The 14530-nt window shown below is 40.0% G+C and overlaps 1 protein-coding gene across 2 annotated transcripts in view; it reads right to left on the reverse strand.

The window, feature by feature from the left end:
* Positions 1–14530, reverse strand: part of LOC109983495 (inactive dipeptidyl peptidase 10) — a 184757-nt gene that overhangs the window by 68746 nt on the left and 101481 nt on the right. For both annotated transcript variants that reach the window (XM_065962056.1, XM_020633217.2), the window contains exons 2-3: positions 12185–12299; positions 8975–9070 (exon numbers count right to left, since the gene is read on the reverse strand). In XM_065962056.1, the coding sequence (XP_065818128.1) occupies positions 8975–9070; positions 12185–12299 (211 nt within the window). The remainder of the gene's footprint in view (positions 1–8974; positions 9071–12184; positions 12300–14530) is intronic.

A 14530-nucleotide genomic window follows, 5' to 3' on the forward strand; every position in this document is an offset into this window, starting at 1 on the left:
TGCTTCTTTTAAAGTAATTTCTTGGATTATTTGTAGTGGTTTCATATCTCTGAAAATGTAAAATATCATCTATAAAATATGCAGTTCAGTCCTGTTATATATGCTGAAGGTATTTAAACTGCGTCATCGCTAAAAAGGGTTTAAACATTTGCTAAACAAATACTCAAAGCGTATCGAACCAAAACATTATAAACTTCAACTTCAAGAAATTCATTTTTTTCCTTGTTAGTGTGAGTCTGAAGTTGTTTTGGTATTTTCATCTGCAACAGACATAATTCCACCTTCAGTGTTTTAATAAATGTCCATAAATGTCACCAATTATGCAAAATACAGTTTACCATGTATTTCTAACATCCAATGATAAGAAAAGTCCATCCTCTCCATCTTTTGCCTGCTCCACTTTTTCAGAAAATGTGTGCTCAAACAGGCCGTTTGGAGATTTTCCCTTCATGACATCACAAAGGGCAGTAACTCCTCCCCCAGGTGGGTGACACTCCCATAGCTAGGTGTTTGTTCTGCCCTCTGAGTCTGCCTTCTTACTGTAAACAATAGGACATGGAGGAGGAAAGCCTGAGACACCCAAGCCCTTCAAGAGAGGGGCGTGGTCAGACACAGCTCATTTACATTTAAAGGTACAGACACAGAAACAGCCTGTTATGAGCAGGGCTGAAATAGAGGGGGTTTATAGACATGATCAAATACAGGATCAGAGTGGATTTAGAACTTCACAGACATGTTTTGGGGAGCTCTGAGACTTATTTAAACTTGTTGAAAAGGAGTATTGTATATGATCTTTAACATTATGTGGAAGTCGTAGACTGGGGCACCAGATAGCCTTATGGTTATGCCACACACCCTGCGTACGGACAATATAGTCCTCATCGCAGAAGCTGTTGGTTGGAATCCAACCTCGGCCCTTTGCTGCATGTCATCCCCCACTCTCTCCTCCCAACACTTCCTGTCTCTCTTCAGCTGTACTCTCGAATAAAGGCAAAAAGGCCCCAAAAATAACACTCATGATTAAATGTCATAAGTGATGATAACCTAGTCATACATGTGTATGAATACACTGTTGCTAGGGAAAGAAACTGTAAAACATGAAATGAGAAGTCAGATATCAATCTCAACAGCTTGAGAACTCAGTACAGGTAAAAAACAAATACTGTTCAGTATTAAACAATTGTTATCTAACATCAAATTTCATACAAGAGAGTCATTAACGGTGATGTGCTGCAGCGAGATACTCTACGATAGTGTTGCTCCATCTCTCGCTTTAATGCACTTTTTTCCAACACTCAATTAAAGTGCGAGCAGTTCTCAACAGTTTTAATTTTCTCATAATTAACTATGTTTATTTCTGAGAGCTTCTCCTGAAAATAAACAGTCCTGCAGGGATTTATTAATCCGTCAGCAGCCAGCCTGCTTTTCAGGTAATAAAAGAGATGAATCTGATCGCAGCAAGTGCAGAGAATTGACAGGCCGAGCAGCTGACGGGTGATTGGGAGAAGTGGAGTGGTAATTTGTACGAGGTAAACAGTATCGACAGCTAAAGGCTCAATAATGGATCCACAGAGATTATCGCAGTACTGACCATTTATTGAAGTGAGCAATGAGCAGTACAAGCTCAAGTGACACCTGCAGCTGTGTGCAGAAAGTCTGACCTCATAAACCTGAAATGTGTTTGTCCTAACCTGTTCCTGAAACGCAAATTTAACATTTTGGGAATTGCCATATGCATTTCACATTCATCATATTTTGTTATTGGAGGTAGCAGTTCCTTTGGTACCAGGGGCAAAAACAGGCACCCATTCCTTTAAAATAAATCCATGTTTTGATGCTTGGCTCTAAGCAACAAATCAAATGTGTGGAACTAAAAATACAAATATAAAAGGAGCAATATGTAACTCTGACACCTCGTGTTTAAAAAGGGTACTGCAGTCCAAATTAAAAACATTGTAGAGAGCTGTCTCCCCCCGCCCCCTCCTCTCTAGAGTCGATGCTCACGCAGGTTGCCATGTGGTGGACACTGAAGCTTCAGTGTTTATCCAGCTCTGCATCGGTCTGTAAACCTTTCTGTGTTCTAACCTCTCTCCATTTTTCAAAAGCATCTCCAATATTGATCCTAGTTTGAGCACGTTTCTGCTCGTGGAGCTTATTAGAAACATGCAGAGGCTTTTTAGGTCGGGTACAATCACTTCTATCTGAACCAGTTCTCTTGCCCGCTTCCATCGCTGCAACACCTGTTGGTTTGACCTGATAACTGCTCTCATATCTGGCAAACTAAGGGGCATCCAAAACTGGTCCAAACAAATCCAGAGCATTCAGGACCAGAATCTGAACTTAGAAGGAGGACATACTGGCTGCTGCATGGTTGTCAGAGATGCCAGCACTTTAACATAGCATGTTTCTTTAATGTCTGATCATAAAGTAAGATAATTTTATGATTTAAATTATGTTCTGATGATTCTATATATCAATGATATTCTGCACTCACAGGCATGTTGTCTAGGAATTGTCTTTTGTGTACACAATTCACAAAGAAAAATATTCTGTCAGCTGTGCATCAATACTTCTCTGAAGTGAAAAAAGCTCTTGTTAAATAACACATTTCATGCAGTTTCTCTCAGACACAGTGTGCTGCAGACAACAGTCACAACAACGGGCTGGAGTCCAGAGTCCCAACAAAATAGTCCTGTTTTTAAAACATACAACTAAATTTCCCCAGTGTTCAGTACAATTAAAGTAAGTATTGCAATACATAACTCACTTTTAGCATTTCCTAATGTTTTGTACAACTCATTGTAGCCTAATCCAACAAAAATAGGTAAATCAATCCACCACCTCTCTGAATCCAACACCGATTTGTCCATATGCGTGCGACTCAAACAGTGTGTCCTTGTAGTTGGCTGTTTCTAGCCTATGAGTCAGAGGAATGTGCCATATGTTGTCATGCTGGATGTATGCCAACAGTTTGCTTTCATGCTGCAGAGAAAAACCTACAGAGCTCCTAGCAGCAATAAAAAGGCGTCCATGGTGTTAAAAGGTGCCCTTGGTCGATTTTCTCCGCAGTGAAATGATTTCCCCCAAACACACTGAATACGCCTGTGGTGCTTACTGGAGTACTCTAAAGAGACAGAGTTTGGTGGTTGGAAAATATTTGGTCACTGTATTGACAGAGTGTGTGTGTTTGTGTGTGGACTGTTCCAGCGTGACAGCTCAGCCTCTGAATTAACCTCAGAACTCACGAAAGACACCAGTTCTTTTCAATCTGTCCAAAAGTTTCTGTCTTTTTTCTCTTATCTCCATACATTCATAAAGTTGAGTCATGCAGCCTCAGGACAAGCACTTTTTTTCCTGCTTCCTTGGTTCAAATTGAAATATTACGACCTACATAAAAATTATCCTGTAAATATTACAGGATAAAGCCTGAGTGACGTCAGCAATCTGTTCCTGTAGGGGGGCTCTGAAAGCCCATCGATGGCGGTCTCCATGCTGGAAATGTTGTCTCACCCTAACGTTCAGTCAACTTAAAGACAAGATGAGAGCTAGAGCTGGAGCTGAGGCGGGTTTTTTAAGCTTTTTGACAAGCAGTTACGTCACACATATCAATCAGATCAGCTACGCGCCTGACTGTAAATAACTCTAATCCTTCATCAAATCTAAACGGATGAGTCATCAAAAAAAATTCCACCCATGATCAAATAATACCTATTTTGGTTTTTGTACCAGGATGTACATATGTTAATTACTGCTGTAAAAACAGGCTTTTTAAAATAGGTGTGTATGTCACTTCTGGTGCTTCTGCAACCAGCCTCTAATGGACACTCGATGAACTGCAGGATTTTGCACTTCCATGATAGCTTCTATTACTTCAATACCGGAGGTAGTACATCACATCTTCTTACATACAACATAAGCCATGAAAATCTTTCATGTCTTCCCTTCAAACAGAGGTCACTTGATATTAAAGGCACAGGGTCATGTTTGATTTAGAATACTGTGTTTAAATAAATGTTGTCTTGGTAAAAAGGAAACAGTGTTTTTCCACTTCACTCACTCTCTGTTGAGCTATTGAGTGAACAGTTCCTGGCTTTGAGAGCTTAAGCGAGCCAAGTGGAGTGTTATTTCCTCCCGGCTGAGCCAATGGGAACACGATACGATGCCCTTCTCGCAGCAGATTGTCAATGACAGGCTGAGGGGGGAGCCCGCGACACGACTGATGGAGAGTGACGCTCTCTGAATCACGTGCAGCGCCGAGCTGAATGTGACTTTCTCACAACAGCTGGAGAGGACTGTGCATGTCATTTTAATGCACCTGTGCACAACACCAACCAGATGTCTCCCTTTAATCTCTGTGCAGATCTTCATCAGTAACAGCCGCACCTCGTCAGAATGACAATGAATTGTATGCAACACTGCAGAGATGTCAGACTACACTGCAGAGGGGTGATATTGTGTCAATTAAAGCCTTTTTGAATTAAAGTAAACATGCAGATCTGTGTGAAAGAAGATACTCTTTATAAAGTGATAGCAACATGAAATGATGCGATTGATTTGGTGACGCACGGTCAGGTTAATGCTAATTCACCAGCGCTAACTACAGATAATTGAGGGTTTGACTTGGCATCGAAAAAAAGTTGAGGCAAAGAGGTCTACAAAGAGGTGAGGCCTTTCACAGGAACAATGTTCTGTGAATAACTGGCTCTGATACAAGAGAGATGGAAGTGTACCTGATGAATCACTGAGCTCTCAGCACCAAATGTAACCTGTAATGATGCCCTCCCTATGACTAATCATCAAGCTGTAATGTGGAAACCCATTCACAAGTTCATATCAGTGCTCTGTCCATCTCAGAAACCTATCGGCAATCACCCTCTGTCATCCTCTTCCTCAAGACCTCCTCTTCCATGCAGTTTTTTTAATGTTGCAGATATAAACGCCATTATTTCTTTGGCCATTACGTCCTCTTAAGTAGCACCCGTTCATCTGCTTCTCATCTCTCAGTTCAACAGGACAGACTTCACTCTGGCTCACTTCAGCCGTTCGAGCACAGAAAAGGAAACTGATTTTCTTGTGATTTACTTTAATTTAACGGGGATTAAGTGTGCCGAAATGACATTGTGAAGCAGATTTGTAAAAAGTAAGATGTGAGCTTTGTCGGGTCTGAAAAAACTACTTTTAAAACGTTTTGTTTGTTGAATGGAGGTCTGGCATTCAAGGTAGTCAGGGAATCTAAACGCTGTGAGACAGCGGCGCAAGTTGCATTTTTTTTTTTAAATATAAAATGGGTTGCTAGCTACATTTTCATGCATCTGTTTACAAAGACAAATAAATCATGATTTGAGTACAGATGGTGGGAGCTGGTACGTCACTAGCGTAGATAGCGTGGTTCCCATTGCTTTTTCAATCTGCACTCCTGCATACACCACCGCCTGATGATATGAACTGGTCAATACAGAAGAACATTGGGCCTTTTTTTAAGACAAAAACTCAAACACCCAGTAGCTATCATTTGGCAGCAGCTAATATTGTCTCTTTGAACCACTCTCGCTAGCTTAAATTATATTAACTAAGCCTTAGGTACATATCGAGTCATTTTAGCCAATTTACAATAATGGCAGCAATAACATAGCCAAGAATAGGTTGAACTCCAAAATTAGATGTTTGGAGATATCCTTTAGCACCTTCTGACTCATCAAATATTTGATCTACCTTTAATAATGCTCTCTGTCCCTCTAGACTTTTACGACACACTGTCTTTTCAGATGCTGATTAATAATGAATATATGATCCTGGGTTCATACTTAATCAATATCAGTTATGATGAATTAATAAATGTATATCTCTAATCCCTTATGGATCCTGTATAATTTCCCTAAAATGCCTCCAGGCGACAAAATTGTTAGACTACAAGCACAAAAAAAGACTCTTTTGAAAGCTCTGCAGTTTGAGAATTTGGTGAAATTCTTCCTAAAATCTTCAGGATGTGCGTACTACTGTTAAATTAAGGCAGGCGTTCGTCACAGATCGCAATCTGTTTGGCGTCGGAAATGCTCTCAATGCTTTCGGGATGTTAGTGGTCGTTTGAAGCAAAATATCCACGTGTTCAGTATTTTTATTGGCTACGAGAAACCTCAGTCATCAGCCAGTCAGAAGATCCATCAGAATAGGGGGAGTGACCTCCTTTCAACTCAGGCTCTCATTGACTATTATAGGCAGGGAACAGTGAATGGATGGTTGTAATTGGCCAAATGAGGCGTCAATCAAAAACTCAGATTGTGGGCAATTTCTTAATCTAGAATCATGTAAATTATGTCATCAATATGACATTTTACAGAAGATGCAGTCGGGTATTGGGAAAAGCGATGGCAAATTTGAAGCAATCCCTGAATCTTTATGGATGTATTGTGTTTAGATTATGTCTTTCACTAGAACTGAATCGCACCGACCCTTGCTGATGCAGCAAGCAGGACCGTCTTCCTTGAAATGTTATGATTGGTAGAGTACAGTAAATCTTCAAATGGCAGAAGACAGTTTCTGTGGCTTAGATTGTGGCTGCTGTGGTGGTTGGATCTGGAAATAGTTTACATGGTTGGAATCACAGAAATTGTAGCTTTATCACGATGTATGTCATGAACTTTATTTATAAAGAGAAGTTTTGTAAATAATTGCGATAATGAGAAAAAACGCCTTCAGACCCCCAGGCGGTCTGTCAGATTTATTTTTTTGTCATAATTCAATCATAATGAAGCTCTTAAAGAAGATTTCATCCTTTTACAGAATTAAAGAAACTGTTTTAAATTATAAACAGAAAAGATCAAAGTAACACTATCAGAATACTTTCTGTCAAGTGGAAATTAAATGTTTCTATCTTCTGTCTGATTTTTTTAAATTGAGGCCTGATGACAGTCTTATTCTGTGTAAATAAAGTTGTAAAATAAACTCCATCCAATTTGCACTCGACTTTATATTGGCTCTCATAATGTACTCATTCAGATTATCTCTGATGTCGACAGAGATGAAAGACTTTCAAGCCAAAACCTCCAAAGCCTCTGACTTAGGAAAAAAAAAATCTAATTTTTTCTTCAAATCCTGGTGATCAATCTTCCCCCTCGCCCGTCTGTCTGTTATCTTCTCTCATTTGTCTGGGGTCTATTTTGCCCCATCCATCCACAGAGCGGCCTATAAAGCTGACTTTTCTGACTGGCTCATCGCACAACAGCCGAGCTCGCTCTGTCTAGCCTGAGGTCAGCTGAGGGAATGAGATGGCGTTGTGAAGATAGTGGAAAAATGTCACCCGGGAATGAAATATTGATGGACAGAAAGGCCTTGCCTCTTTCACTTGCCCTCGGGTGTGGACTGAGAGTCACACAGTTGACGGGCATCGAAGAGGAAAGCCAAAGCAAACACACTAATCTGCACATGGAGAACGGGAACAACACAATCCTGTCCATTCTTTCCCTTGGAGGTATCGTTATCTTCTCCCTCTCTCTAAACAAACACTAATCAGATTCTCTTGCACTTCACTTGATGTGGTTTATTTCCAGCCAGAGCCTTCAAGGCTTAACGTATGATCCGCTTCTAGCAAATAAGGAATCGATGCAATCTAAATAAGGAGACAGAAAATGCATCCAAACATCTGAATTTACATAAATACATGCAGAGGTAAGACTGGGGTGAAGGATGGCAGTCCTGTTTAAAGCTGAACTGTCTGCTGGCGTCTTTGGTGAGCGTCAGTAACAAAGGAGAGACGGCAGAGAGACATGTCAGCCCTCTGCTGCTCAACAAAAGCAGAGATGATGTTTGTTTTTGCAAAGCACGCTCAGAAGTCATCCAGACGTCATTCATGTCAGGTTAGAGTCGAGCTGTGATATATATAAATACATGTACAGACATGTGATGCAGGGCTTGAATTTGTGGAACAAGCAGAAAGTCTAAAGGAAGCCTAATGATAGCTTCATCCGTCACCATCATCTCATGCCTCAATTAAACCAATTTCAATGACTGATTTAAGATCACATACAAATTCTGCATCTTGAGAGAAGACATCTCAAGACCAGTAACCATTAATGATGAACCATAAAGGAAAAATACTAACATTGTGTAAAATATTTCATGTCATGAGAAAAAACACAGAACATTTCATGAGACACCTGCAGTGTGTGAATCAGGAACTCATACGTTCAACAGTCATTCTTTGTAGCTGGTGTACTTTAAAGCAACCTTATGTAGGATACGGTGCCACCGTGCTGACACCCTCCGACTCGATGTTTAATCTTGTGTTGTTGTTGCCTGTTTCACATAAGGAACGAGTAATGCGTGCCTTCAAATGTCAGTAATTGTGCTGAGCGAACCTGAGGAAGCTACAGGCAGACGCGTTGTTTGCTCACAATAAAATACAGTAAAGTTGTTTTCAGTGTTTCCACAGAGTTTTGATTTATTTTTCATGGTATGTTCCTGCAACCGTGCACTCCTGAGAACGTGTTCAGGCTGTGCACGGGGTAATTGTATGTTGTATATATGCTACTAGTTACTGGTTAAATATTAGTGGTGTTACAGTAGTCATAATCCCAACACTGCCCAAAAGCAACCTCATCTAGGCTACAAAACACAAGTGCATGCTGCTGAAATTATCTTTGACAGTGTCATGGGTGCTTTCATATTTACAGCCACACTCTCCAAGCACAGTGATCAGTTATCTATGTGCTCAAAGATAATTTTCTTTGTAGATTATTTGTGTTATAAAGAACTGTGTGTCTTAGCCACATCTTGCATTGCTACTATTGCACATGCACACATTGCCATGTCGCTGCTAAAACAATATACAGTGCAACCCTGGTAAGCAAATCTTATAAACCGTTCGCATGTTTATGCTTATTTCATCGTTTTCAGCTGCTGCCTCATTTCCATCCATCTGAAGGATTGAAGAGGAAAGCTCTAAATTCCAGTACAGTTTGTGTTGTGGATCACTCACCGTTAATCCATTTGGCCTCGGGGTCGTGGACTTGGAACTCTGGTTTGAACAGATCCTCCACCATCAGTTTGGTGTCGCTTCCGGTCTGGCTGTCAGCTGCAAAAATAAACCATGAGTTGTTAAGTTGCCTCACATGTATTGTGTCATATGGGTGTACAAATCATAGGTGTGAAGTTTTCAACCAATTAGAGATGCATCGGTTTAACATCAGTATCGGCAGATATTGGTCCTGCTGACATCGAAAAATATAATTTGGCAATTTTTGCCGATGTTTCATCAATTTAATGCTGGCACCTAATTCCCTTTACTACTGATTCAGAAAATAATTTCTATTTGGCAGATGAAGTCACCTGTTGGATAATATATAGTCATTGTCAAACATGAGACAAATTGTTGGTATTGTGGGAGTCTTACCCCAAAAGAAGTTGTCTAAATAGTTGTTTTAGAAATCAGTGTCAGTCCTATTTTTCCACAATCTGTGCATCTCTAACAACAATAAATGTCAAAGATCATTCATTAATCCACTTTGCTCTCTACCTAGCAGGCCTTCCTTTTCATGTTCTCACCACTGGTCTTGAGATGTTTTTACAACATCAAAAACACAAAGTCATCCTTTCAAACACCTGACACTGAGCATCAAAAGCATCCTGAGGATTTATTACCACCTGTCTGCATGTGTTAGAGACACAGCTGTCAGAACACAGGAAGAGCAGGTGCATAACCGGCAAGTATTGCAGAAAAAAACAATGTAGTTTGTAAATTTGGACTCCATCAAATTCAAATTGATTTGACTGTAACATCAATAAAACAGTCTGATATATGCAAGAATGGCCAGAAACTCTAACACTGTGTCCTAACAGCTTGTGAGTGTTAGAAATCATGTCACATCCCATAGCATCAGATGCTCACTGTCGACACGGCATCCGTTAAATATTTACTTCATTGCTTTGTGAATTTCAGTTTCATCTTGCAAACATTATGACATCATCTAATGCTTTTATTTTGAAGGTGGACAAACGGAAGTGTGGTGCTTTATATTGAAGAGCTGTTGACTCAAATCACAACACTTGAATATGGCTCTTCTCCTGTGCTTACACAAGTCAGAGCACATTTCAAACGGATATGGATATTAACAATGCACCACTATCTTCACTTTGTAAAACAGGACAAGCTCTGTTGAGTGATTATAGCAAAAGGGAAAAAAAATAAACATGTGCCTAAGAGAGGGCGGCCCAGGTTTGAATCCGACCTTTGGATCCGCTCCCCACTCTCTCTCTCTCTCGTTGATCTATTGACTCTATCCTCTGTCCTATCTCTAAAATAAAGGCATCTAAAGCCCAAAAATAAACCTTTTTCTGCCCCCTAAATCACCGTTTTTATGTCAACATGTATCCAAAGGCTGTTTAATGTGACAGGGTTATTTGTATTGACATATGAAGACCTTTCTAGTTCTTATAGCTTGTTTTTTTATTGTGACTGCCTGTGTAGTATGGCACATTTAAGTTTCCTTATCAAGCTAAGCTCACAATAAGCTAACCTCTGACAAACATTAGCGAGATTAGTTTAATTTCCTCGCACCAAAATAGAGAAACAAGGGAAAGTGAATATTGGAGTTTTCTTTGTCAAATGGACAGAGGCTTCGAATGCGGTCATTCTGATGTTCCCAAATTTCTATGAAATTCCCCCCCCCCGCCCCCTCCTTTAATAATGCACATAACGTCTTGTTGAGGAAACACATGCTCCCTAAATATCTACCCCATTATGCTCAATAGTTCATGTTCAAGCTTTAATATCGAGTTTTCAAGTTGACTTCTGTCTTAATTAAAATATTCCTTAATCCCTGATAAAACAACGTGTCCATCTGTTCAGCAGATGGTGTGTTGATAGTCCATCAAATCCAGATTTACACAAAGGTACTTAAACATATAAAGAAGAAGATGCACATGGAACAATGTTTATTGTGAGATTGGCGCTTCATTTGTTCATTAGCGCAATCATTAGTGGACCTGAAAATCCTCAAGCTGCTCCACTGTAGCCCCTGGATATGTTTCCTCTTTAATTATGAAATGTTATGGTTTCTGCCGACCGACAGCGTGCCAGTGGTGAGATTCTTCTGAATAGGACAGCTGCTGATTGTGAGCAGAAACAGAGGGCCAAGACATTTTGAATGTCAGCCATATTGGCTTTCCCTGATAACTCCACACTGTGTGTTTGTTTATGGAGGCAATGAAAGTCTAACCAACCGTGTAAGACTCCCGGGGGGAGAGAGGGGACGAACGGGCAGTGAGAGGTGATGATTTTAGATGAGTAAATCTGAGGTTTCTCTTTAGTTATTTGTAAAAGCAGGTGTTTCATTTACATTAGAATTCCAGCTGAATCCTGCATGAGTAACTAACAGTGTGGAGCTGTGGAGACCGCAGCAGGTCAGAATACAGTGAAGGAGGAAATTGAGGGACTGTTCTTATATTGAACATGAACTTTGTTGGCATGTTTTTCAATGCTTATAGTCATAGATATGTTTTTTTTTTTTTAAAAGGTTTATGCAGCAGGTTGATCAGGGTCAATAAAACCAAGACAATATGCTGCAAGGAGCCAGACTACTTTGTAAAGTATGAGGTTTTAGAGGACATATGTTGATACTTCTTCATGTATTCTCTAATTATACAATTAAAACACAACAGTTTGTTAAAGGCAACATTTTATGTCAAATCCACTTCATGTCTACTTGTTTAAAATGTTTGATAAGTTGGATAATATGTGACCTTTGACTGAACTTTGAGCTGCCAATAATTGGATCGTCAGTATGAGATTGATAAGACCCATTGTTGAAGGCAATTCCTGTGTTTTTAAACCTGGACACTATTCTTTGATATTTAAGAATTTGGTTTATACCACACATTAACCCAGTTGTTTGTGTTATTATTTGACTTTTGTAGTGGTTGTAGAACAAATCTTTAGGGACCCTTAACAATCTGAGCATCCTTTACAGCAGTCTTGTAGTTTGCGCTTGAAGCAATCTACCAAAACAAGTCATAATATGTTGGACCTTTTAGACATTTAGACCCCAAAGTATATATTATATGCCACAAATATTGGATATTCGGTAGTTGAATTATGAGAACGTTTGGGCCAAGGTCTTGGCGGATACTGCAATAGGAGGCCAGAGTAACATTTCACATCAAACACAGTACAATCCGTGCGGTCATTAACCTGGTGTGAGGACGATGACAGACATGGTGATGAGGGAGCAGACCACCAGGATGACCAGCAGAGCGATAGCAATTCCTTTCCAGTTCCTCTGAGGAGGACTCACCCCGCCAAGGTCCTGCAGGGAGACAGACAGAGAGAAAACAGAGGTCAGAGACGAACAGAGAGTAAACAGTGAAGTGACTGGTGTAGTATTATGATGAATAAAATGGCTTCCACCAATGAAAAAGCCTGACACTGCAGTAGGCCATGTTGCGTTGATTAAATGAGGTTGACCCTCTTGAGTGTTGCTAAACAACAAATGATCTGCCAATGCTTGAACTGGTATTTTGTTCACTTACATTCATGAGAGTTATTTTAGTCCTCATATATATTAAATCAGAACAACCTGAACTACAAATGGTAAATGGACTTGAGCTTGTACATTTATTTTCTAGTCTTCTGACTACTCAGAGCGCTTTTTCACCGCATGTCACACCTACCCACTAGGTAGTGGTTGCTCTGTAGTGAGACCATCGGAATCCCATTTATATGCATTCATATGCCATAAGAAAATGATGCAAACTAAAGAGCTACATAAAAATAAATCAATATTTATATGAAATATAGAACACAACTCCTGATCTGATATGACTAATAACGCTTTAAAAGAAGCAGTTTTCTAGCTCCACCATGTCATGTTGCTACTGTATGTTACACTTATTCTTCTTGTGTTTTGTTGTGTCTACTTCTTCTTCGGTTGTTGTTTAATAGCTGGATTAGAGTGTGAATACAGCTATGTGTGATTGCCTTTTATCTCCACTTAGACGTATTTGTTTTGTGACTGCATGCACCGTACCGTAACACCACAAACACAAAAAAAGTTACAGGCCTAATCTGCAATAAATTGACTTCGCCTCGTGGAGGGTCTCGAAATGGATCATATTTTAAAAGAAATTTGCCAACGTAAAGGCTGTGGAAGATATGCTACAACCATTTGGCGCTGCATTGCTACATTTTTTGTAACCATGGTTTTAATCACCACTAACATCATGTTATGAGCCCGTCCACACATGTAAAATAAGGAGACCCAAAAGTATTCTTAGCTTTTAGGAACAAAAAGGCTAAAGGTATTATAGGTGTATATTTCAGATTTATTTAAAAAATGATCAAGTTAATGTAGCATGGTATGAGGGCAGCATCTGCATCAGGATGATAATGTTGTGCACACTGTTGTGATGCTGCTGCTGCACCTACTGTATCAACACAGGTCACATTGAGGCTGTGTATTTCCATTCAAATCCCCTGCATGCTGAAGGATTTGCTGTGAAGGGCTTTGCATGAGCCACGCTGTAAGCCCGAGAAATGAAACTCTCTGTTTTCTCGTGTGTGTTTCACTGCTGAAAAATGGAAAAGTATTTGCATGGTTCAATCCCTGCTTGGCCAACCTTTCCTTTCAATCACGACACCTGACCTTTGAAAACACATTCTGTCTGCTGCAGCCGGACTCTCAATTTCTGCAGCTGCGATGGATGTTGTGTGTCATGACCCTCAAGCAGAGCTGTAGCTACATCTTTCAGCAGATAAGCAATACAGTGGGCATTTGCTTTCAAGGGCTCCGTCAGTCAAACTAGCTGCAGAAAGTCTTCGTTTGAGCCTTCTTAGTGGCCACAGAGCGCAGAGTGTGATATTATCTGCAGTGAAATAGCTATCCAGGAGAGTTGGTGAAGCTTTGGCCTCGACTCCATCCCTGAGTCCTGGTATTAGAGTGTCTTAAACTGACTCTTCCAACACGTCTGCTGCCTCTGATAAGGTGAATTAAACCTCCAACCCTATGAATTTCTTCTCAACGCAGCTCTTCCTGGCCTCAATTACCCACAACACCCTGCAAGTGAAATGCAGTGTTTTCCTGGCCAACCTACAACTACACACGAGGGAAAGGGTAAAGACAATGATTGACAATTAGAGCCAGGTTTTGTTTGCACAAAGAAGCTTTCTCTCATACTTCATCTCTCTCAGTACTTGACAAGACAGTTTAAAAGCAGTAAGGTTCACATTTTCATCTGATTGTAAAAAGACATTATCACTTCAAACTATACTCGAAAAGGCAGCTTTGTGTTTGGTGCTTCCAAAAATGTGGTTATTGTGCAAGTGCCAAGATAGTCCAAGGATAAATCTCTTTCTCAAATAACATGACTAGGAAGAATAAATGAAACATCCTCTTTATTCTTGCCTCAACATTAATTTTTCTAGAAGTTGGATTTTTCTAAATTGGCCTGAAAAAAATATGTAAAGTATGATGTATAGGATATACTGAAGACAAGGCAGCCGAAAAAAAAAAAAAAATTGTTTATAGTTGCCGATAAGAAA

This window comes from Labrus bergylta, chromosome 13 (genome assembly GCF_963930695.1).
Source record: "Labrus bergylta chromosome 13, fLabBer1.1, whole genome shotgun sequence".
Classification (NCBI taxonomy): domain Eukaryota; kingdom Metazoa; phylum Chordata; class Actinopteri; order Labriformes; family Labridae; genus Labrus; species Labrus bergylta.